The sequence below is a fragment of the Eschrichtius robustus genome, chromosome 7 (genome assembly GCF_028021215.1).
Source record: "Eschrichtius robustus isolate mEscRob2 chromosome 7, mEscRob2.pri, whole genome shotgun sequence".
In the NCBI taxonomy this organism is placed as follows: domain Eukaryota; kingdom Metazoa; phylum Chordata; class Mammalia; order Artiodactyla; family Eschrichtiidae; genus Eschrichtius; species Eschrichtius robustus.
The window spans coordinates 113,809,115-113,833,561 of record NC_090830.1 but is presented as its reverse complement, the minus strand read 5'-3'; the positions used below and the strand labels follow the sequence as shown (position 1 = coordinate 113,833,561).

The window sequence follows — 24,447 nt, the reverse complement described above, 5'->3', positions numbered from 1 at the left end:
CAATCCAGCCACCACGAGTCTGCGTGGGAAGGCCAGTGAACATTCTGGCAGGCTGCTAACCTAAACCACTCACCCAGAGGTTTTCTACAAGGCTGCTGGGTGTTTTAGTTTTCTAAAATGACCAATAAAATCACTCTGAGTTGGTTCATCTAGTCAGCTCTTGTCCCCATGGCCTGGCCATTCAGCCAGTGGGAGCTGCAACCGAGAAAACCCTGCTGAAAAGGTTCCACCTTAAGAAGGCTGCCAGACACCCCCTTAAATATGCCATTTCCCAGCATCCCAGGCTCTGTGTTGATCCTTACTTCCCGTCTTTCTTCTCCAACCACCACCCCCACCAAACACACACACACACACACACACACACACACACACACACACGCCCTCCCTCTCTCCCCATCCTCCTTTTCCAGTTTGCTTCCCTCTGGAGTCATTCCGTGCTCCAGAGCTGGAAAGCAGATGTGAGCAGAGTTGGACCCAAACACACACAGCCTCTCCTGAGTCACTTGCATCTCCCTGTCTGGAATCTAATTTTATCCATGTAACACCGAAGGAGCACATCAAGGTTTAGAATGGGAGCCCTCAGGACAATGAGCATTCCTGACCATCACTCCCAGGAGACCTCGCTCCCCGTCTCCGCACAGGTGCTCCCAGTGGCTGACAGGTTCATCATCTTTCTTCCAAGATGAAGGGCACCAAGTTCTGGGCCAGATGCTGCCAAAAGCTAGCTGTGTGACCCTCTGCTACTTGCTTTGCTTTTCTGAGCCTTGGTTGTTGATATATGTAAGATTAGGTATCTTTACTAGTTGCTTCCATCCACCCCTGAAATTCTGTGCTCTGTCTGCCAGCTCCCTGACTGCCATCCATTTGTTCACTGATGTCTGCCTTCCAAGCCCCAAAACAGGCATAGACGGGTGAGCTTGGGTCAGCCTGCCTGCTCATTCATGTGACGTGAACATAAGAAGCCGCCTCCTACCTGAACTTTCCAGCAAAGCTCAAACACGTTAGAAACTTGAACTTTCACATTTCCTTTCCTCCTACCTAATGAGTCCCCAAGAACAAGGTCAGATCAGGGAGGCAGGGGGGCTGGGGATTATCAGACATCTGGCATGGAGGAGCCATTCCAGAGAGCCAGATGTGTGCCAGGGAGCAGGCGGGGACATTGCACCCCAGACTGCAGGGCATTGGCCAGGAATTGCTGGACCAGGAAGTAAGTTCTCAGTGGGTTTGGGTAGAAGCTCAACACCATGAGGGAAAAAGGGAAAAACTTGTTTTCAGAAGTCAGCAAATCCCCTAAAATTAAGTCGGCCCTGTCATTTGCCTTTTGCTCTGTTTATGGGTTTTTGGTTTTGTTTCGTTTTGTTTTGTTTCATTTTGTTTTTGTTTTGCCATACCAAAGGCTTTAATTTTATCCAGTCACGTGCTTTATTTAATCTTTTCATTTATGGTTTCTGCTTTTGGAGTTCCACTTAGAAAGATTTTCTCAGCCCCCAAGATTAAGCAAATATTCATGACTTGCATTTTTAAGTTTGCTATACGGTTGTAAGGCCAGAGTCTCACTTGTTTTTCCTAACTGGATCATCAGTCATCCCCCAATCACTCATTGAATAATCCATCCTTACCCCACTACGTTGAAACGCCACCTTTAGCGTTGGTCTGTCTGTGGACTTGTTCTGTGAACTTGATCTGTCTGCTCCTCCTGCAGTGGTGCCAGTACTTTTCCCACTTGCTCACTCACTCTTTATACACGTCTTCCTAGTTGGTCTCAATATGTCTATCCTTCTGGATAGATGTTTGCAGCTACTCTATCCCAGCATTTTGCAGAAGAGAAAAAAATTGAGCTCCAGGGTAGGGACTTGTCCGAAGTACCATAGGCCAGAACTCGGGTTTCCTAACTCTCACCTATGCTGCCTCTTCACCTCTCTGATCATACTTCCCTTTCTGACTGGGCATTTAACTCTATACACCTCCTCATTTCTTATCTCTAGAATTGCCCTCTGCTGTGGTGAGGCAGTAGGCCATTGCAAAGTCTACCTTTTAGGCAACCCCACATCTGAGGAATCTTCTCATCTCAATGTCCCATGTTTGCCTGATGTTGCAAACAATGAGGGCCCACACCAAGAGGGACCAGGCAAAGAGCTGGGAGACAGAGAGGAAGAAGTGGTGTTCCCGATGTCTTTCCACTGGCCCTCGTTCCAGTTCTCTCCAGAGTAGTGGCTTTGCCAAGTGTCTTACAGAGTGCAGCAGAGAAAGCTCACCTGGGCAAGGCCTGATGGAGCCTGGGGCCTGGACAGGGTGCTCTCATGATGCCATGTCCCACTCCTCCCTGCAGATACCTGGGCAAAGAGGGCTGGGCACCAGCATCGTACCTGAAGAAAGCCAAGGATGACCTGCCAGCACGGAAGAAGAATCTGGCAGGCCCGGTGGAGATCATCGGGAACATCATGGAGATCAGCAACCTGCTGAACAAAAAGGCGTCCGGGGACAAGGAGACCACCCCAGCTGAAGGCGAGGGCCCAGAGGCCCCCATCACCAAGAAGGAGATCAGCCTGCCCATCCTCTGCAACGCTTCCAACGGCAGCGCCCTGGGTGTCCCCGAGAGGACCGTCTCCAAGCTGGCCCAGGGCTCCCCAGCCGTGGCCAGGATTGCCCCTCAGAGGGCCCAGATCAGTAAGAGCCTCGCTGATCCCCGGGTCCTTGCCACACAGCTCTTTAGAGAAGGGGCGTGAGGTGCAAGGAAAGCCTGGGGCGGGGGTGTGTGTGTGCGTGATCCCCGTATTATTCTCTTCCTGAGATGTAGGCTGACCCCTGACCCCAGGCTCGCTTTGCCAGCTTGTCTTATGCTAATCACAAGCATGGACAAGGCAATTCCTTCCAACTCCTCCACCGAAGATAAATTGCATGCATATATAAGCTGGTAGCGTCCCCTCCTCCTCTAGTGGGGAACCATGAATGGTCACTCTGCAGATAAGTCACCTGGGCTGTGAAATGCGTCCCTCGATGCAAGGCTGCTCTATGAGTGACAGCCGATAGAAGATCATCTTGCTGAGCCTTACCCCTTCTTCTTCCAGTTACCGGAAGTCTAAGACACTTGGAAGGGTGATTGTACCTCCCTCCACAAGCACTTTTAAGCAGCATTCTTCCGGAATCTCCTCCTTTCGTACAGGAGAAACCCAGCTGCTGGCCCCTCCAAATCTCTAGCATCTCTGGGGCAAGGATGCCTGTGGTTGAGGGTTAAACTGTTCTGTATTATGAGACCAGCTTCTGTTTGTGTCCAGCCATTCTTAAAATCTGGAGGAAAGCTGTTTTTTAGTTTAGTTCTGAACTTGGTTACATTAGCTTTATGCCTGAAGCCTTCTGAGCAGTCAGTCGGGAGCTGTTTTGGGGGTACTTCCTCTTGCCTAGCACTGTGCCAGCTTCCAAGGATTTGGTAGTGAGCAAAAAATAGACATGGTCTCTTCTCCTAACTTTGGAAATCTGATAAAGCTATCTACCCGTTCCCCTGAAAAAAGCCCCTACGTCTGTACATTTTGAAATGTGCACATCATTTTAGGGGGTTCACGGATCCCCTTGAAACACAGCTAAGGAAGCTTAAAGATCTCTCACTTCCACTGAAGAAGCCCAGCTATCGTGCCTGTGGTGACCGAGAGCATGGGTTCGTCATAAATGCGGGAGAAGAGCAGGAACTTCCCAGCATCAGGAGGTCACACCCAGGGAAGGCAGGGAAGGCACTGTGTCTGGCTGCGATTTCTGAAGCCCTGTTTCTTCTTCTAGGCTCCCCGAACCTCAGGACAAGGCCTCCACCTCGCAGAGAGTCCAGCTTGGTATGTGTGCCCGGTTTCTTCTCTCTTTCTCATTCCCTTTCCTGGGTGCACTGCAGCAGCTCCCAGTAATTGGCTGTCTCAGTGCAGAGTCTGTTGGTCCAGAGCTTCCCCAGGGCCATGCTGGAGCTTCCAGCTTTGTGGGGCTGGAGGCAGGGAGGGAAGCCTGGGGAACCCAGCCTTCCTGGGGCCTAGCTGGACAGTTTTTAATCGAAAACACACTGCACTCCAAAGCTAAATAAATCCATCCCAGCCACGGCACTGGCAGACATAAACATTTAGACTGGCTGGCGAGAGTGTCCAGCCGGGGCATTGCCAGGGGCGGGAAATAGGGCTGCTGTCCAGGTGAGCCTGGAAGACTTTCAGCTTTGCCTTCCTTGCCCGGGAGTGCCCAGTGGATGCCAGAACCTGGGCGGGCACAGGGCAGACCAGTGAGCATCCTCTCTGGGGAGGAGGGTGGTAAATGGCAGGGACTGGTTTATGCTGAAGCTCAAAGAGGCTCAATGCTACTGGGGTCTGTGGCGCCTGTAGGTGGGGTTTCCTGGCATCCAGACCACTACGGAGGTGGATATGCACTCAGGGTGCTGGGGCTTTGGGTGAGAGGTGGCAGACCGAGAGCCCTAGAACCAAGAACTGTCATCTGGGGCAGTGGGATGCAGTGGAAAGAATGGGGCTTCAGGCCTGCCAAGCATGGATGCATACTCCATTTCTGACACTGAGAAACAGCGAGCCCCTGGCCAGGTCGCTTACCCTCCACAGGCCTCAGTTTCCTTATTTACAAGAGGGGGACAGTGCCAGCCATCTCCTAGGGCTGTTGTAAGGATGGGATGAGATGGTGTATGCGGAGGGTTGGCCGTCGACTTTCCACCTCCTCTGTCAGCTCTCTGTGCACTGTGTGTGGACAAGGATTCTGAAGTCACATCTGGGCTTAGCAGCGAGATTTACTGTGGTCAGTGACATCCGCCCCAGGGGGGCGGACAGCAGCAGTCACTGGAAGAGTTGGCCTTCCGTAAACAGGATTTTTGAGGATTTGGCCCCTGGAGATGGGACCGTCCTGGCCCTGGCCATCAGCCCCAGTGGAGTTTCTATCTTGTTTCCCCTCCCATTTTACACAACTGAACGAGTTCTCCCCTCCCTCCCATCTCTCTCAGCCCCAGCTGATTATTTTCAGGCAGACTTGATTTTGGCAAGAATGGGGTAATTCTTTCCACACCTGCCAAAAGCAGGGCTTGCTAGGACAGAGCTGCTCCTTCCAGCTAGGTCCGTCCGACTCCCACCTGGCCGCGGGGGTCCAGGCAGGGCTGGGACCTGGGCCGCATCTGTGCGCATGCACTGCTGCAGAGCCAGCCACCAGGGCAGGGAAAGTTGACCTGGTCCCTCAAAACCAGCCTCCCCCCACCCTTCACTCACTCTGACCTGAGGCAGCTCAGCTGTGACTGGCAGGATTAGAACATGCTGAGCCTTGAAGGACGAGGCAGGTTAAGAGGAATAGGATGGCGTTTCAGGAAGAGCGTTCGGCTTCAGCTTATGTTTATAGAGCTTTTCCTGTGCCGTTGGCTGGACCAGAAGTTATGTTCATTATCTCATGACCCTGTTATTAGTTCCATTTTACAGATGAGGAAACTGAGGCTCAGAGAGGGCAAGGGCCTTGCCCAGGGCCACGCAACTGGTGAATTGCTGAGCTGGGATTGGAGCCCACATGCGTCCACCTGCAGGCAGAGATCTTTTGAGGTCTTCCTGCTACACTGTAGCTGCTTCCCCCCTCTAGCCTCCCAAACACATGTACCTTTTTTATAAGACTGTTTTATTTTAACTCCTTTGTTTGATACCAGGCCATACTGGGAGTGATGGGGAGGCACCAAGGCCATGTTGGCTGGAGTAGAGACTGGCTGAAGCTGGAACGTCCTCTCCACGAGGGCAAGGGGGTTGTCCTGTCCCTTTGGTTCACTCTTGGATGCCTGGTGCCTTGGACCAGAGTCTGGCACCCAGTAGACACACAACAAACATTTGCCAAGTGAATGAATGAGGCTCACAACTCATGGGCTGTGGCCATATTCTAAATTTCCTTGCATGTCAGCCTTAGTTATCGACGTGCCAGCATCTAGGAAGCATTTGCTGCCCAGCGTGTTCTACCCAACCCCAGAGCAAAGGATCCTGAGTTTATTCCGTGCTTGCCTAACCATTTGGCATCATCATGATGACCGACCAAGGGGTTTTCTGACCAACCCCACACCCCTTACACCCACCCCACCTCTGCAGTCAGGTGTCACCCCGGTGGCCCTTCACCTGAGACTCAAGGACATGGCTCTCCTCTCCCAGGGGGCAGTGTGCATGGGCTTTGTTACAACAATTTCTCTGCTTTTTGACTTTCATTTTGGGACCTAGCTGTTGAGGCTCCTGAAAACTGGATTCCAAATATGTAAGGGTGGAAATTTACTTAGATGATCATTTGCATAGCTCAGACAAGTCTCAAGCGAATCCTGGGTATTCTTAGAGAGCCTGGTCAGGAGAGTGGTCTCTTGGTGAGGCACCCTGAGACTCAGGTGATTGATACATCCTCAAGTCAGCTGCTCTCCACCTGGTGTAACCGCCACACTCACCTCAGTTACGGTTCTGATCAGGTGGGTCTTGCTGACTGAGTCCTTCTCTGCCTCAGGGGTTCCAGCTGCCTAAGCCGCCAGAGCCCCCTTCTGTTGAGGTGGAGTACTACACCATTGCCGAATTCCAGTCGTGCATTTCTGATGGGATCAGTTTTCGAGGCGGACAGAAGGCAGAGGTGAGCCTTGGGCCATGGGGCTAAGGGTTATAATTCGTGATGGTCAGATACCTCCCGTGTTTCCCATTTATGTCTTGCTGGCGACATTCCTGAGGGGCGGGCAGGAAAGGTGCAGAAACAGGACCCACAGGGATTAGAATTTGCCTAAAGCCAGTAGGTGCCACAGCCAGGACTAGAACCCACAGCTCATGTCTCCACCCAGCTCCCGTCACAGCAGCGTTTCCCAAAGCATATTATAGGAGCTTGTGATGGGGGCACTTTGAAGCAAGGGGCCTCTGGGGTTGAATGAGTTTGGAGGACAATGAGTTAAACAAAACCCAACCAGCTTTGTTGTTTTAATTGCAGAACTTCTCAGAGCCTAGATATGGGGGTGTCACTGTGTGTCTCTAAGAGGGGACTGGAATAGGCAGTATCACCTAGATTCCTCTCCCAGGAGCTCCTGGGGGCCAGGGTTCCACAAGACCCATATTAGGAAGTGCTGCTGTTGGGAGAATGTGGTCCAGGCAGCCGGAGTAAGGCACTGAGGACCCCAATTCTGGCCATGTCCACACCACAGGCACCTCTGACATTTGATGCAGTCACTTCTCCCCCAGGTTTTGATGATTTCTCTCTGCAAATGGGTAGTAGACCCTCTCCTGCTCCCTCCCAGCCGGTCTCCTAGCATTTGTGAAACCCCACTTTGTGGCCAGCACTGAACATGGCATTCCAGGGCCAGAGAAGATCTGTGACTCAGATCTTTCTCTTGAGTGGCTCTGTGTAGTAATGGAGTTAAGTCCAATTAATACCTGTAAAACCATCAGAAGAGTAATTGGGCAGTCTCTGCCCATTGAAGAGGTGATATCCCCAATGTGAACGTTTTAAACCACATGCCTGGAACTTAGAACTAAATTTCTAAGAGAAATCATTCTCTCAGTGGTGCTTATGCTTCCAGAAGAGCCTATGAAGCTCATAATGTAAGAGAACTGACATACTTAGGATCTACCCACACATGCATTTTGAGTATGGAGTGGGCAGAGTGAAGGATGGAATATAGCACCCAAGGCAGGGCGGGGGCTGCAGAGGGCTGGCCTCAGGCAGACCTTGCCTTTGGTGGTCTCTATCCTCCCTTCCTTCCTTGCCCCTCTTCCCCCAGTGCCGGTGCTTTCAAGCTTCCCTTCCCCTCCCTGGGACCTCTTCCTCCAGCAGTGTTCCACAATTCAAAATTACAGTTGTTCCTCGGGATCCGTGGGGGATTGGTTCCATGACCCCCAGTGGACACCCAAATCCTGGGATGCTCAAGGCCCTTATATAAAATCGTAGTGCAGTTGGCCCTCCATATCCAGGGATGCAGGACCTGCGCACATGGAAGAACAACTGCCTCTTCCATTTGTACTCCCCGATCCAAACGGACCTCAGTACAGCCAGCAACCACACTCCTGGGCTCTCTCCAGTCTCAAGTAGCAGTTAAGAAAGAAGCTCCTTGAACGAGTTTATACTAACAGGGAAATGACTGAGAGGCCCTAGCCTTCCCCCAGGAAGCCATTCAACTCAAAGAAATCTCCTCAGCTGGTAGGATTTCAGTGGGATTCCACATGTAGTGAAATGACCATGAGCAATGAGGAAACCAGGGAGGTCCGGCCTCAGCCTTACCTCCAGGTTCCACTCACCTACACCCTCCTATTCTCTTCTGCCCTGAGAGACCCTTTCTAGGGTCACCGAGGGGAGGGCCTAGCAGTATGGGGGTGAGAGGATGGAAGTGGTGGAATGGCAGTCTTTTGTACGTATGGGTCCGTGGTGAGTGGGGTTTTGTAGGGACTGGGAACAGTGCATCTTCCAAGTGTAGTAGCTCAGTGGGAGGAGAAGTGAGGGTCTGGAGAGGAGGCCAGCTCGACCAGGGTGTTGGAGGAGACTTGGAAGAGCAGGAGAGGGGACCTTGGAGAGTGGGAGCCCCCCCATCCAGGAGATGATAGAGACCTGGGTTTGAATGCCAGCCCATCACTTCCTACGCTGGGTCCTGGGCCACTTACTCAGTGGCTCAGTTCACTTATCTGGGAAATGGAGATAATGTCTCCTAGAGCCAAAGTGTGAAGCTCCCACCCTGGCACATGGTAGGGCCCCAGCGATCCTCCCAGCTCACTGGCCTGTCTGCCCCTTCCCCCAGGTCATCGACAAGAACTCGGGTGGCTGGTGGTATGTGCAGATCGGTGAGAAGGAGGGCTGGGCCCCCGCGTCGTACATCGATAAGCGCAAGAAGCCCAACCTGAGCCGCCGCACAAGCACTCTGACGCGGCCCAAGGTGCCCCCACCGGCACCACCCAGCAAGCCCAAGGAGGCCGAGGAGGGTCTGGCGGGCGCTGGTGAGAGCCAGGACTCCCCGCTGAGGCTCAAGTACGAGGAGCCCGAGTATGACATCCCTGCCTTTGGCTTCGACTCAGAGCCAGAGCTGAGTGAGGAGCCCGCAGAGGACGGCGGCTCGGGGGACAGGCGGCCCGGCCAGCCCCGCAGGCCCTCTCCCGCCTTCTCGCTGCAGCGCGCCCGCTTCAAGGTGGGCGGATCTGCAGAGGACGTGGCCCTGGAGGAGGAGACCATCTATGAGAACGAGGGCTTCCGGGCGTGTGCAGAGGACGCCCTGTCGGCCAGGCGCTCCTCCCGGGACAGTGACTCCCCAGGCGGCTCCCCGCTGTCCCTTGCCAGGAAAAACTCCCCCAAATCGGGCTCCCCCAAATCGTCGTCGCTCCTGAAGCTCAAGGCAGAGAAGAACGCCCAGGCGGAATTGGGGAAGAACCACTCCTCGGCCTCCTTTTCCTCGTCCATCACCATCAACACCACCTGCTCTTCCTCTTCCTCCTCTTCCTCCTCATCCTTGTCCAAGAACAGTGGGGACCTGAAGCCCCGTTCTGCCTCGGACGCAGGCATCCGCGGCACTCCCAAGGTCGGAGCGAGGAAGGATGCCGACCTGAAGACTGGGCTGACCTCCTGTGCCCGGGCCAAGCCATCAGTCCGGCCCAAGCCGTTCCTGAACCGCACAGAGTCCCAGAGCCAAGAGAAGATGGACATCAGCACTTTACGGCGCCAGCTGAGGCCCACTGGCCAGCTCCGGGGTGGCCTCAAGGGCTCCAAGAGCGAGGATTCGGAGCTGCCCCCCCAGATGGCCTTCGAGGGTCCCAGTGAGGGGTCCAGGAGAGGCTCGGCCGACCTCATCACCCTCCCTGCTGCCACGCCCCCGTGTCCCACCAAGAAGGGGTGGGAAGGGCAGGCCACCTCCTACACGACATGTAGTGCCTACCAAAAGGTCCAGGACTCGGAGATCAGCTTCCCGGCAGGCGTGGAGGTGCAGGTGCTTGAGAAGCTGGAAAGTGGCTGGTGGTACGTGAGATTTGGGGAGCTGGAGGGCTGGGCCCCCTCCCACTATTTGGTGCTCGGTGAGAACGAGCAATTCGACCCCCCTGGCAAAGAGCTGGACACAGTGGCCACCAAGAGCAAGCAGAATGAGGGCAAGTCAGACAGCCTGGAAAAGATCGAGAAGCGGGTCCAAGCGCTCAACACTGTCAACCAGAGCAAGAGGGCCACGCCGCCCATCCCCTCCAAGCCTCCCGGGGGCTTCATCAAGACCTCGGGTGCCGGGGCGGTGAAGATGAGGAATGGCGTGCGGCAGGTGGCCGTGAGGCCCCAGTCGGTGTTCGTGTCCCCACCGCCCAAGGACAGCAACCTGTCCTGTGCCCTGAGGAGGAATGAGTCGCTGACGGCCACCGACGGCCTCCGAGGCGTCCGCCGGAACTCCTCCTTCAGCACCGCCCGCTCGGCAGCCGCAGAAGCCAAGGGCCGCCTGGTCGAACGGGCCGCCAGCCAGGGCTCGGACCCTCCTCTGCTGCCCACTCAGCGCAATGGCATCCCGGTGTCCCCTGTGCGCCCCAAGCCCATTGAGAAGTCCCAGTTCATCCACAACAACCTCAAAGATGTGTACGTCTCGATCGCGGACTACGAGGGGGACGAGGAGACGGCGGGCTTCCAGGAGGGCGTGTCCATGGAGGTCCTGGAGAGGAACCCCAACGGCTGGTGGTACTGCCAGATTCTGGACGGGGTGAAGCCCTTCAAAGGCTGGGTGCCCTCCAACTACCTGGAGAAAAAGAACTAATGAGGGGTAGTGGGGGGCATCAGTCCTTCCAGCCTCAGTATGGGTGAGCTGTGAGATAAGACAAAGGGGAAAGGGAAAATGGGAGGGGGTGGGGAGGACAACGTTAAACCTGCAGAATGTGTGACCTCAAAGATACTCCCCTCCAGGCTGTCCCCCAGCTGGAAGGTAGGGTCTGGCGGGGGCCCACATTGAGCAGGGAGTGGAAGGGGTAGGGGTGTCCTGGGCCTGGGACCGGAGGCAAGAAAGCTGAGCCTCACATGTGCACCTTGGGGACTTTGCTGATGGACTCGGCACCATTTGGGACAGGCCATGTAGGAAACCCCAGTTTGTGCCTTGGCTGCAAATCTGGAAAAGGTGTGGTTGTGCGGGCCTCCTGTGCCCTGCCCCTGCCTAGCCTGGTTTCCGTTGCTGGCATCTTGTACCCCAGAAGTAGCCCTTGTATAATCCTAATCTAGGTTTGTGAGTTATGCTGGTTTCCCAGGAATCGCTGCCGCCTGCCGTGGGTGAGTGTGGCAGGAGATACCACTGGCTCTGGGGCTTGGAGGCATCTGCTGTGAGCTCAGGCTGTCCCTGGGCCAGACCACTGTGTCTTGTTAGTTGAAGAAAAAGCAGTTCCCCAGCTGCCAGCAAGGACCGCCATTCTTAGCCGTCACTGCTGCTGGCCTTGAGAAGAGAGCCTGCCCTGCCTGGGGCACCCCCGTGGAGGACCACCAGCCCCAGTGTTTACAGAGAGGGCAGGCAGAGCCGTCGGTCTTTTCACAGTCTGCACAGACTTTATTTTGGATATTTCTGGGTGGGCAGTTCTTTGCAAGTTTTGGGAGAGGTGTATTGCTTTGGGCCTTCTATGTCAGGCCTTGGGTTTTGGTCTTATTTTAGGAGTTGTTTGGGGACCCAGGGGCGGTCAGCCTCACGGGACGGGATGGGTAGTGGATGGCCTTTCTATCATACTCTTGTGGGGAGGTTGTTTGGTGTGTGTTTTGCATTCTTCCCTCCACAAGCCGAAGTCGCTTCATTTGGTTTCCACTGTGTGGACAGTACCGGTGATTGCCAGAGGGATCTCAGGCTGGAGGAGCCCTGGTCCCAGCCATGGCAAAGCGGAGACGCTGTTCTCCTGCTTCTTGCGCAACCTCAGCAGGGCAGAACCCTCAGCAGGGAGGAGGGTGGTGTTCAGGAGAGGGGCAGCGTACGTTCTCCTGCCTGGGCAGGGCCCGAAGCCTTATGTGAAGGATGTGGAGGAGCAACCGTCGCCCTCACCCTGGGCCAAGGGGAACCTGCTGGGCGGACACCACCAGCCACCCCCTGGCCTACAAGCAATGCCGCAGGTGCCCGAGGAGACAAAGATCCCTGGGCCAGGAGCCAGCCTGGTCTTTCCGAGGGGCGGTGCCCCTGCAAAGAGTGAAGGGAGAGAATGACGTCCCCGTCAACTCTGGGTGGTGTCTTTCAGTCGACACTTCAGAGGCCAAACTGGCTTCCCCAAGGACTCACTCTTCACTGGGAGTGGATTTCCACACGTGCCTTTGATTGTGGACAGATCAGGCTTCACAGCCCCCGATTCAGCTGCCAGATCCTGGACTAAGGAGGAAAGGCCCTCCCTCCGCCCACACTCCCCACCCAGGCAGCGTATGATGCCTGAAGAACAGCAGGGGACCCGCGCCTCGTGCCCTCAGCCCCCAGCCGCCCCACCCTCCTCCTTCGCCGTACACTGATGCCTGGCAGCTCTAGCAAACTGCTCCCGTTCTATGTTGCAAGGGCCGTGGTGAGATTTTGCTTCCTTTTGTTTTGTTTGTTTAAAATTAAAATTAGTTATTATTTTCTTCTGCTGGACAGTATTAAATAGAGCAGGATGTTGAGTTATCTGCTAGATTGCAGTACTAATGGTAGTGTTGTAGTGTCTTCATATTAATATTATTTGGACTTATTTGAACAATAATGATAAAGAAGTGGTTCATTATTTTTTAATTAATGCACTTTAATACGGTGGAATGGAAAGAAACCCAGAGAGCAAAGTGCATTACTTAAAGATGCAGTATATACTTTTCTCATTTTTAAGCAGCACATATTTATTAAAAGAAAAAAAAAGTAATTTATGATTATTTAAAATAAAATTTAAAAGTAGAGTGATTGTCGGGTTAAAGGACCTTCCACGTAGCTATCTTCCAGGGGGAAGGCCCCAGCGGCCTCACTCCTCAATGTCTGCACTGAGCCAGTTCAATCAGTAACACGCCAGCCAGGCCAGGAAGGAGTGCAGGACGCATCTGCCAAGCACAGAGCATCTCAGTCGGACTGGACCACAGTGCTCCCCAGAGCCTGCCTTTCCCTGCCCTTCCTCACTGCACTGCCTTGTGGGACTCTCCACCACCCACAAGGCAGATGTTCTCCCAGCCCCCCAAGGACCCTCTCTCCTTAATCCCCAGTGCTCTTAAGGGATAGAGTCATTATAAGTGACCTTCAGGGTCACTCCATCCCATACCCTCCTGTTACTGCAGCCCAAAGACAGGAATTAGCTTTCCCCAAATCACATAGCTAGTCAACGGCAGACCTCCCCATTGCATCCACCCCTGCACTCCTCCCCACCCCCGCTAGAGATTATAGTGTGGTCATCATGTTTACATTGTGACATCCAGCCCTAAGGATGGCTGGGGGTTGCTCAGGCATCCAGGAAAAGTAGAGAATGCTGCCACCTGGTGACAGCATGTAGCTTTGGGCAGTGAACAGGGATTGCCATGCCCCGTCTTCGCCCCTTGCCCCTCACCATTCACCCCCTTACTCACAGCACAGCACAAACCCTGCAAACCCAAAGAGAATATTAATACTTGAAGCAAGAAGGGTGCATGCCAGTCCCTCTCAGACATGGCCAGGGGATGCCAGGCCTTGTGCCCCTGGACTCCTAGCCCTGCCCAGGGCAAGAGGGCTTTTCCCTAGAGCTACTGAGCTGCTTTGTGATGTTGGAGGGTACTTCTGGCAGCAGGTAGAGGAGGGAGGGGTCTGTGGCTCTGACCCATCTGGAGGAAAACCAGATCGGACTTAAAAAGATGAAAAAAAAAAAAAAAAAAAAAAAAAATCTCAGCAGTGTCCAAACCTAGTTTTCCATTAGTTGCGATTGAAAATGTGAAATGACGTTATATTGCTGTATACTGCAACTTTAATCAAAATGAGCCCTTCTGAGGTCATTATTGAGGTTTATATAATGCCCGAAGATGCATCATTTGGTGCTTTTTCTTTCAGTTTAAAGACTTTTTTTTTTATTACAAGGGAAAAAGATGTCTTCATCTCTCTCCCACTTTGTAACAGGGGCCTGGCTGGGCTCCCTGGCCCCAACGTGCTGTTCCCACTAGGCCAAGGGACCCCAAGGATGGCAAGAGGGAGCTGGAGGGGGCAGCCTGAACAGCAGGTGTGCCATCTGCCCCAGCTGTGGCTGGGCCCTCTGGCCAGCCCTCAGCCCCGTTCACCCCCAGCCTAGCCCCACAGGGTCCTCTTTCTTCCTCCTCCATTCTCCATCTTGACGAAGGCATTATATAGAATCGTTTTAATCACTTTCAGATGTTAGAGCAGCATATTTTACTGGCATTTATATCCATTGCTTTCCTCAGCAAGGCATGTTACTATTATCATCTAAGGAAAAAAGACAAGGGAATTTCGGTCAAGCATTATTTTCATATTACTAGTATTTGCAGAATAGGTGTAGAACTATTTAAGTTTAGACCTTGGTTTGGTAGTTTGTTTTGTTTTTATGGAAAAAAAGATAAAAGTAACCCCTACTTTTCCTGTTTTTGTATTTAACTAATATATTATTTCTTTAAGGTTACTCACTTCCCCTACCCGCTCCAAATACTTTGCATTCTCAATGGAAAATGAAAACAATCTGAGAGACAGGAAAAGTGCAATATTATCAAGAGGGATGCCAGGGCTTGTTGGGGCAGTGGCGGGAGAGCCAGCAACCCCGTCTCTCGCTAGGGGAGGTGGGGCTCCTGGAAGGAGTCGTAGCTGTGGAGCCTATAGATGACCTGGGTATTGATTTCTTGTTACCCCTCCTCCCCTTCCCCCTTCCCTGGCAAGATGGCAGGGTCCCCAGAGGGCATCCCCTTCTGCTGGGTGTTGCCCACCCAGAAGAGAGGGATTCAGGGAAGTGGCATGGGGCACTTGGCCTCCCCGGGGCGCCCCAGCCCTAGGCACAGAGCAAGGACCTCCAGGAACCGCTCCTTGTTTTCATTTCCGTTGTTTTTCAGCCAGCTGCTCAGAAAGACCTGTCCCAAAAATAACCCTCAGCAGCCTTCTCACCCCAATCTCTTGATGTTTGGGCCATGATCCTTTTGATGTATGTTTGAGTCTTTCTAAAACTACGTAACCTCAAGTTCAGTTTATGGGCAGGAACCCTCGATGTAATCAAACCCTTTTGGAGGGATGTGGGTGCCTTGAGCCCAGCATCCCCCAGTGATGCACCGATTCCCACAAGCCTGCAGCTGGGCCTGGTGCTGAGCCAGGGCCACCCATTCATCTCAATGACTTCAGCCCGAGCGAGGCGTGAGCCCTGCCTCTGCTCAACACCCCGACAGTCCCCAGAAGGTCTTGGAGAAGCGTCGGAGGAGCCTGCTGAGGTCCCTGCAGACAGAACTTCCCACAACAGGTACCAAGCCGCCGCCTCCTACCTGGGTGCCAGTAGAGAGGGGACAGGACGGGAAGTCTCTGGGTCCAAGCCCTGGGAGCTCTGCCCCTCAGGGAGACAGGGACATCCTTGCGGGCTCATCCCCTCCACCTCCAGTACTGTACGCTTGCTGCTCCATCCCGTTCGGTGAATTTCTGTACAAATAGGAACCTGGCGCCCAGAGCGGGACCGTGCCCCCGTGTGGGGGTGGCTCTCCTTGGAGTGTATACGTCTATAGGTCCAATCTTCAAGAATCCCGATGCAGAGCTCTCTGGAAAGAGAACCATCCACAGTGCTAAAGAAGTAAGATTCCCTCACTTTTTTTGAGGGCTGTGTGTTGTTGAGGAAGTGTGTGTGTGTGTGTGCATTTGAGTGCGTATGTGAGAGTGTTGGTCATTTCCCACTTGAACTAAAGAACATGGGGTTAGAGGAAAAAAAAATACTGGGCAAGCTGTCTCCATTGAACAAGTCCTTGGCATTGGGCAGGCCCCAAAGGACTCGCAGCTTCTGGCAGCAAGTGTATGTGTTATTCACACGTGTAATTCTGGCTGGAGAGTGCAATGTGTCTTTTTTTTTTTTTTTTTTTTGGTAATTATTTTATTAAGTATTTAGTTGGAAACTTCACACTGGCATTAACAGATCTAGCAGAAGCAGCCTAGGCCATCGTCCCGGGCTCCAAAATGAAGACGTGGAAAGGTGCCGCCACTGGGTGTGGAAGTGCCGAGGCGGTCAGCTGGGGCTGCCACCTGCACAGTGTCTCTAGTAGGCTGACTCCCAGCCTTTGCCATGCATGTCGCCACTGTGGGAATCCCCACGTCATGAGAGCAGCTGGCCCTCAGTTCTTAAGTTGCTGAGGGTGGATCAGGCTGGTCGGGGCGAGAAATTGCTCACAGCGAGCTCAGTGGACCTACCCGTGCGTGTACGTCAGCACCCCTGGTCTAGACTGCAGGCCTGACTGAACGCTTCATGGGAATCATGTGGAGGGCTCCCCCTTGACATTACTGAGATTTTTGTCTAAATCATGATCTCTGGTTGGGGCAGGCCCTGGTTCTCAAGCTCTGTGATCAGAGCCAGTGACAGGACAGGGTCAGTGACCTATAGCTGCACTTGAGGAAGAACAGCCCCACTGATATTAGCATCCCTCCTGTTTTGTCCTGTGCACCTGGGTCCTCAGGCCAGAAGTTGGGCACACTGGTGCTTATAGACTGGGTAGAGGACTCTGTCTTCCTGGGCCTTGGTCCCAAGCTGCCTATAATGTTGGTTTTACCATGCCATCCCCCTTCCCGAAGCCTATCTTTTTAATATTGAGTTTGCACTTGACCTTGACAATCAATCAGCCCCCTCTCCCATCCCAGAACTTAGTGGCCTTAGAGAATGAGTCCCTACGATGAAGGTCCCTCCTTTGCTCCCATTTCCATCCTAGCTAATGGGCTGGACCTCAGGAGGCAAGAGAGAAAGGAAGAATTATCATTTTAAAGCAAAAGTATGGATCGAGCACGTTGGAGGTGAGTGAGAGGCACGTCGGCAAGATGAGTGTGCGTGTTTGGGGTGGCTGGGGCTTACCGCCCCTTCCCCAAGAAGGAGGCTTCCGGAAGAGGAGGTCTGCTAGGCAGAAAGGGAAGAGTATGAGAAGGTTGAGAGAGGGTTTGGAGTCTGGAGTTTTGTCTTTATTAGAAAGGAGGAGGAAGTCTATTCTGAGTGTTTCAGGAAGAAGAGAGCAGGTAGGGAGGGAATTTAGTGATTCAACACCCAAGGGTCCAGCCAGAACAGGTTGGGAAAGCCCCAAGATTTGGCTGTAGAAGCAGCTGGCCTCAGGAAACAGCTACTTGCTGGGCCACAAGCTGGGTCCCCCGCGGGTTCTTAATGGTCATTGATTTACTTAGTGGAAAGCGGAAGTTGCCAGCAACAAACCAGTCTTCGAGTTTGAGGCCCTGGCTCCGGAACATTCATCCATCTCTCAGGTTCCAGGCTGGGTTTGCCCACCTCCCTTTGTCCAATCCAGAGCTAGCCTCTCAAATTGCTTGAATCAGAGACCAGTGACCATAATGGGTCATGTAGTAGGGACCCACCACCCCCAAACTGGAACCTTGGGGTCCACACACCATCAAGCATATCTGGGAGGAAGACAACTTCGTTTGCTCTTCTGTTGACACCAATTATTCTTGAGTATCTCTAATGATGCCTGTGGCGGTTCAGTTTGCTGAGCCTGCCTCAGTGGTGTGACTTAGAAGAGGGAGTGCAATGCACTCATCATGTTTAGTGGCCTGTGACCAAGGCATACTGCTCTTAAGCATTTCAGAGAAAGAACGGTAAACAGAGCCACCATTCTTGAATCTACAGCTTGTTCTCTGCAACAGGTTTTCTTTAAATTCAGGACACAGGATGGCAAAAGGGTTTCAGGGCCAGTTTACAGGAGGTCTGCATGAAGGTGACTTCTGAACAAGGCAGCTGTTAGTGGCAGGTTCGTGAAGCGTGGGTTTGTGGACTGCATGTTGCATGTGAACTGCTGGATGTCTCTGGGGCACTCCTCACGGTGTCCACTCAACCCCTCCCAGCTCCTAGTGGGATCTGTGGGGCCTGAAGGAGGTTGTTCCCTCTTCCCCCTCAGCAGAGAAATTTAAGAAAAGGACAGTGAATCCAGTGCTGTCAATTTGAGTGCTAAAAAATTTCCAGGATCAATGGTGGTGCTAAACTCTCTCCATGTTTCTAATATTTTTAATAGTGGGTGTTTTTTTTTGGAACTGTTCTCATCACAAAAATGCAGCGTCCTTGGGGAAGGGACCCAGCCCCTTGACCTGCCGCTTTCCAGGTGTCCTTTATCATTTTGACGGGATTCTTTGGTCTGCAGAAAATACTCTGTCTTGGCATGCTTCTAGACTGTAAGATTTGGGTTGTTTTGTATTTTGTTTATGTTTACATGCATCTTGTATTTCCCTGAAAACTAAATAAAGTTTTTGCCTTTTTAACTGAACAGAATCACCTCCTGATTCTCCCTGCCACAAGAAAACATACCCAGCTGAGTGGCAAAGGCCACATCACCCCAAATGAAACATGAACTGCAGGGTCCGGGCCCTCTGAGGACACTGGAGGGGTGGGGTAAGTTCCCACTGTTCCCACTGTTGCTGGTGAGAAGCGTGCTCAAGCCCCCTCACCCCTCCCCCGCCTTTGGGAGGCTTTCTGGGCAGTGGCCAAGGCTTTCAGAGATAGATAGAGATACAGATCTTGGGGCCAAAGAGCCACATTCAGTGGGCCTACATGGCCCCTCAGCTTAGAGCCCCTGACCCTCCCCTACTTTTGCTGGACGCCAGTAAGCAGGGCTGGGCAGTCCTGGTGTGGGGAGTAGCCCGTGGCTGGTCAAGGCCAAGCAGAGGCTGGGCAGCTAGAGCATCCTCCCAGGAGAGAGGAAGACAAGCATCCCATGTCCCTCTGAGGCCCAGCCTGCCAAATGAGTTCAACTCCCACATTGTGCCCGGACCCCCATCCAGCACTCCAGCTTCTACAGCCACCCAGAGGTACTCAGCCCATCTAGAAAGTTTTTCCGAAGGTCCCTGACCGAGGCCTCCCTTTTCTGCCTAGCTGTGCCACTCATTTGGCATAGGCCTCCGCACTGGCCAGTGGGAGCGGCAGCTGAGCTTCCAGGTCTGGGCTTCGGGTGAGAGACGGGCAGGCCCTGTTCTGGGGAGCTCAGCACAGCGCCTGCCATCCTTTAGCCCCTAGGTGGCGCTGCCCCTCCACAAAGGTCGCACACCAGATTTAGACCCGGCTCGACCTTAGGAGCGTCATGGACTCCTGCTGCTCCTCACAGATCCAGGGACCTGAGGCTGGCGAGGGGCAGTAGCTTCTCCCTTTCAGCGTACGGTGAGGCTCACCTGGCATTCTGGCCCCTGCCATCCAAGCCCCAGGTCACGTTCCAGCCACCTCCCCTTCCCCTGCTCTCTCCAGGGAGTCTTTCCTGATTGTTGACTCCCCTCCTCCCCTCCCCTCCTGCACACCCACCAGCCCGCCTGCCCTCCGTCCCCAGCCCTCCAGACTGCACAGCACAGCCCTCAGGCTGGTACGAAATCACCTTTATTCACAATCAATCAATCACGGTGACCCAAGTTCACAGAGGAGGCAGCAGCTACCTCCAGGCTAGCAGAGACAACAGGACGGTGGCTTCCTCTCCCTGACGCTCAGGCTGCACAGCCCCTGCGTGTAAGAACTCTCCTTGCCTGAGAGGGGACCCCTGACTGGATGGGGCCCCACCACCCACCTCGCCCCACTCCCACAGAAGGGGTCTACAGGGTCAGTGGGGAGGGGAGACCCACGGTAGAACTGTGGCTTCCCTGCAAGGCAGGTACAGACAGGGCCCGCCTGGCATCCTGTGCTGTCCCACCACACCACCCCATAGCAGCCCCCACCAGAGAGCCCCTGAGAGTCACTAGGAAAGTCCCTCCCCGACCCCAAAAATCACTTTACAGAGGTGGCAGCTGAGGCTCAGAGAGGCTACAGCCTGGTCAGGGCCACACAACTGGTCAGTGGCCAGGTCCAGAACCCCACGCTCCGCCAGCCATATGGCGAAGCAGTCTCCGACAGGCGTAAAAAACTATCTGAGGGGGCCGAGGGCTGGGAGGCTCGGGGGAGACTAGGCCAGGACCCAGAGCCGGCCCCAGCCATGGCCTGTCAGGACAGGGTGTGCAGGGCTGAGATGACTATAACCTAAGAGCAGCTGCCGGGGGCACTCCCTCACCCCAGAATCAGGACTAAGAACCTAAAGGGGCTGGGACCCATCCCCTTCCCTTCTCCTCCTTCCCGGGACCGGAGAGCCTAAGAACAGGCTCCCTACTCCTACAATGCTGAGGCCAGCTGGCCTTCCCTCCCTCAGCCTGCCCAGAACTGTTTATGTCCCTACGGAGGAGGGAACTGCTGGGCCTCATGATGTATAAGGAGCCAATTATGATAACCCTGCTCCAGCCCAAGACGAAGGGCATTTTGTGGCTCTGGGGCGATGCCCTAGTCCCAGGGCACTGCAGAGGCTCTGCTGCCCTCTCTGTAAAATGGATACAATTTATCAGAAGGCCTCCCACTTCAGCCCCTTTGGAGTTCTACTTCATGGTAAGCAGAGCTGGCTATGGACTTTTGGGCTGCAGTCTGGGGAAGATTTTGAGTGATGACTGCCTCTGCTGACCCCTCTAACCAGGCACCCCGCCCACCAGGACAGCATTTCTAGGGGTCTGGGGGATGGGAATTCAGTCCCCCCCCCCCCCACCACCACCACCACCACCACCACCAAATAACCCCTACAAACCCAATAAATAAATAAATTAAAATACAGAAAAAGCCTTTTCTTACTCCAGGGAACCCCCTACTCCCAACCCAGGGCCCTGCCCTCTCCTGGGGACGCTACAGCCTCTATGAGTTATCAGCCCGGCCCAGAATAGCACTGAAATGGGGGAGGAGAGGTCACAGAGGGTAGCTGCAAACCTGTTCTTCAGAGAGCCTGACAGAAGACAGACCCTGCTCTCCAGCCCACACCGAGGGGCTGCCCCTGGGCAGCAGCATCCAGCAAGATGACTGGGGCAGACAGGCTATGATCAGAAAGGGGCCCTCCACATCTCAACCAGGCCAGGGGTCTAGGGACCCAGAACCTGGAGGCTTCTGTAGCCTGTCTGTCCACCCATCCAGGGTGAGTGGGAGACGGACATGGCATGGAGGCTGCAGCCTGCCCAGGATGAGCGGTATCCACTGGCCTTCTCACCCCTGGCTTCCAGGCCCAAGGGGCAGGGAAGAAAGGACGGAGAAGGTAGGTGTAGGTCAGAGAGTAAGGCAGCAGCTCAGGAGCTGCCTGCCTAGGGCTGCTGTTGCGCAGGTTGTGCACTGCTCAAGGGCAGTTGGCTGAGGGAGAAAATGGAGGCTGAAGTCCAAGTCCACACTCCACTAGCCAAGCCACATGTCTGGGCTCAGGGCCACATCCGCCCAGAGGAAGGGACACACTTTCTAATTCTCACAAAGGTGCCACACGGGCTAGAAGGACCTCCTGGGAATCTACCCCGGATGGGGAAGGATCAGGAGAAGCTGAGACCCCAGTTTAGCCCCTCAGCATGCAGGGAAGAGCAGGCGATTTGCTTCTGCCCCCACCTCCCTGCCTGATACCCCTTCCTCCCCAAACCTTTAGGGGCTGTTTCCCATGTTTAATGATAAGGGAAAAGAATTTCCAAAATGAGGAAGAAGAGAAGGGCCCCTGTTGACTTGCCCCTCAGGTGGAGCTGGGCCGGAGTCTGAGGAGGTCGGCGTGAGGGGTAGGGCACCACGACGGGCTAGGAGCTGCGGTAGGTCTTGATGATGTCCTTGATGGGGCGGCGGCAGATGGGGCAGCAGGCGTGTAGAGCCTTCTTGAGGCGCAGGCCACAGGCATAGCAGAGGCACATGTGGCCGCACGTGTAGATGACCGTGTCCACCGCGTGCTCATAGCAGATGGTGCACTCATCGCTCCACGGGCCCCCGCCTGGAGTCACTGGCGACTCTGGCAGGCTCACCGGTGAGTTGGGGGCCGTCCCTGGGGGCAAGGGGACACCAGTCAGGAGGAGACATGGCCCAGCCTGGTCCCAGGTTCATGAAGAGAGCCCCCTGGCCTCTCCCCCTCCATTTATCAGGATCGGCCTGTCTAACCTACCACCCAACTTCCTGGGCGCAAGGGAGGAGAGGATACACTCTGGACAGCCCCACTTCTGGCCCCTCAGTGCCCAGACCAGGGGCCAGGGTGTCCATGAGGCATTGAGAGGAGGAGGGAGGGATGGAGGAAGGAAGGGGGCCCAAAACCATTTGAGGAAGGCCCCTCCTGAGTTACCCTTTGGTGTTCTTTGTGCTAAAGAAGTCCTTTGGAGAAAGCTGCCCAGCTGGGGGACAGGATGGGATACACCCCGGAAATCACCACTCAACCAGGGTTCACTGGGCCCATCTCCAGCTCCTCCAGGGCCCAGTCCTGATACAGAGGCTGCATGCCTGCCTCAGCCAGGGTGAGGGTGGGGATGGGGTCCTCAGGGTGGGAGGTCTGGCATGGTCACCATGGAACTGGAGGGGCCAGCCTACTTACCGCCAGCAGAGTTCCCCAGAGGTCCAGAGCTGCATGTGCTGAGCAAGGGGTCAGAGAGGCGGATGCCCAGGGCACTGGGCGAGGTTGGTGTGGAGGCAGGGGAGCAGGGGAGTGATGGGATGCCCCGCTCTGCCAGGATGGTGGAGCCTGCAGAAAGGGTGGGAAGGAGGGAGGGACACACTAGCCACTCAGAGGCCCACTGGGAGAAAGCTCGAATCTCCACCCCTCTATTAGGTTCCCAGGAGAGAAATGGGTGGTACAGCCTGACCACACGGCCCAGCCATAAGGCTCAGGGTGGGACTCCACCGACAGGCTCGCACCCTGCCCCAGCTCTCTGTTCCCGCCTACAAATTGGAGGGCCACACGCATCATGCTCTGGTGTTACTGCATCTGCCATCTCCAAACAAGCCCCCTGCCTAGAATCCCACCTCCACCCTTCCCCATGCTTCCTTCACCTTCAAGGTTTCCCATGCCAGAGAACAAAGTCGCCTTCCTCCCATCCAGCATGGCCCTTCAAGCCCTGGCCTCACCATCCTAGTCAGAGCCCCGTGCCATCACCCCACTGCTCCTCTGCATTGGCACCTTCGAAATACTCCACACCATCTCCCACACTTGTTCTGCCCAACCTTCTTTCCTTTCTTCCCTCGCTTTCCTCTTCCCTTCCATCCCTCCCTCCCTCCCTCCTCCCTTCAACAAGTACTTGCTGAGAGCCTACCAGGTACCAGACACTGTGTATATATAAAACTGGGAATGAGACAGACAGAGCCTTTACCTTCAAAGAGCTAACTGTCCAGGGAGTCTCTTGGGGCTATCCTCAACCCCCTCGTCTGGACAGCCTTGACCCCACCCCCCGACAACCACATATCTCTATCTAGCACTGACCAGCCACACACGCCATGCACGGAAATAAAAAACCACAAAGGATAGGAAATTATTTGTTCTTTGCCCAGGAACGTAACTTTGTTTCCCTACTTAAACCTTGCGCTTCCTGAAAGCAGGAAGTCTGATTCACCTGTAAGTCTCCCACAGGCCCTAACATAATGCCCTACACATAAATAAGTGCTCAGTGAGATATTTTTTATTACTAGTTATTCATTCTAATTCATTTACTAGTCACTGTTTCTAAGAATATTCATTAGCTGTCCATAGGATTTCTCTTATTAGTGTTAACCAGGTTTCAAGTTAATTATCATCTCCTTTCAGAAATTCATACCTCCTATTTGCTTTTCTTGCTTTATTGCACTGGTTAGCATTTTCAGAACAATACTATAAGGCATCTCTATCATATTCCAGACTTTAATAAGAATATTTCTAATGTTTCACCATTAAGCATGAAATTGACTGTAGTTTTGGAGTGAAGGAAATATCTTTCCACTCTTAGTTCACTTAGGCCTTCGACAAAGCAAAGCATTCCTCTATAAGGTAAATAATTATCCTTCATACATTGTTACTGGTTTTTCCTTTAGAGTCAGTCAGGATCCCCTAACACCAGTTTGTTAGTTGAGATGCCCAATTCTCCAAACAGCTCAGGAGCACTCTGTTTAGCCTATATTAAATTCTGAATGATTATTCTTCAACACCCACCTTGACCTACTTCCCTTTGGGGACATTTAAGTCCTGGGTTGTTTTTGCTTGTTTGTTTTTAAGCTTCTCCTTGGCTCCAGTCTAGTAAGCCTCTTTGGGCAACAGAAGCTTCACTGGAAAGCTACTTATCTATTATTGGATGGTGCTGAGGCAAGAGGCTACCCTGTCGTTATGTTATTTCCTTCATCTGAGGAACAGTGTCTTCTGGTGAATGTAGCCAAATATCTTTGTACCTCAACCTGATTTTTTTTTTTCTGCACCCCAGTCCGGTTTGTTTTTATTCCATCCTGAATTTTCACCCCAATTTCTTTCCTTACTGATTGATGGCTTTTCATCTAGCCTGATTTCTTTTCACCTCCTTCCTGACTTATTTTCCCCCAATCCTAACTTCTTAGCACCCCAGCCCCATTTCTTTTCATTCCTTTTTAAATTCATTTTACA

General features: G+C 53.6%; 2 protein-coding genes across 5 annotated transcripts in view; one reads left to right on the top strand and one right to left on the bottom strand.

Moving 5' to 3' along the window:
* Window positions 1-18,316, top strand: part of SH3PXD2A (SH3 and PX domains 2A) — a 246,525-nt gene extending 228,209 nt beyond the window's left edge. For all 4 annotated transcript variants that reach the window (XM_068548499.1, XM_068548503.1, XM_068548500.1 and 1 more), the window contains 4 exons: window positions 2,330-2,667; window positions 3,772-3,821; window positions 6,475-6,594; window positions 8,735-18,316. In XM_068548499.1, coding sequence (XP_068404600.1) covers window positions 2,330-2,667; window positions 3,772-3,821; window positions 6,475-6,594; window positions 8,735-10,708 — 2,482 coding nt within the window. In that variant the 3' untranslated portion in view covers window positions 10,709-18,316. The remainder of the gene's footprint in view (window positions 1-2,329; window positions 2,668-3,771; window positions 3,822-6,474; window positions 6,595-8,734) is intronic.
* A 2,327-nt stretch (window positions 18,317-20,643) lies between these two features.
* NEURL1 (neuralized E3 ubiquitin protein ligase 1) overlaps window positions 20,644-24,447 on the bottom strand; it is a 79,765-nt gene continuing 75,961 nt past the window's right edge. Inside the window, exons 5-6 of the mRNA XM_068548504.1 lie at window positions 22,423-22,569; window positions 20,644-21,885 (exon numbers count right to left, since the gene is read on the bottom strand). Of these exons, the coding sequence (XP_068404605.1) occupies window positions 21,647-21,885; window positions 22,423-22,569 (386 nt within the window). The 3' untranslated portion in view covers window positions 20,644-21,646. The remainder of the gene's footprint in view (window positions 21,886-22,422; window positions 22,570-24,447) is intronic.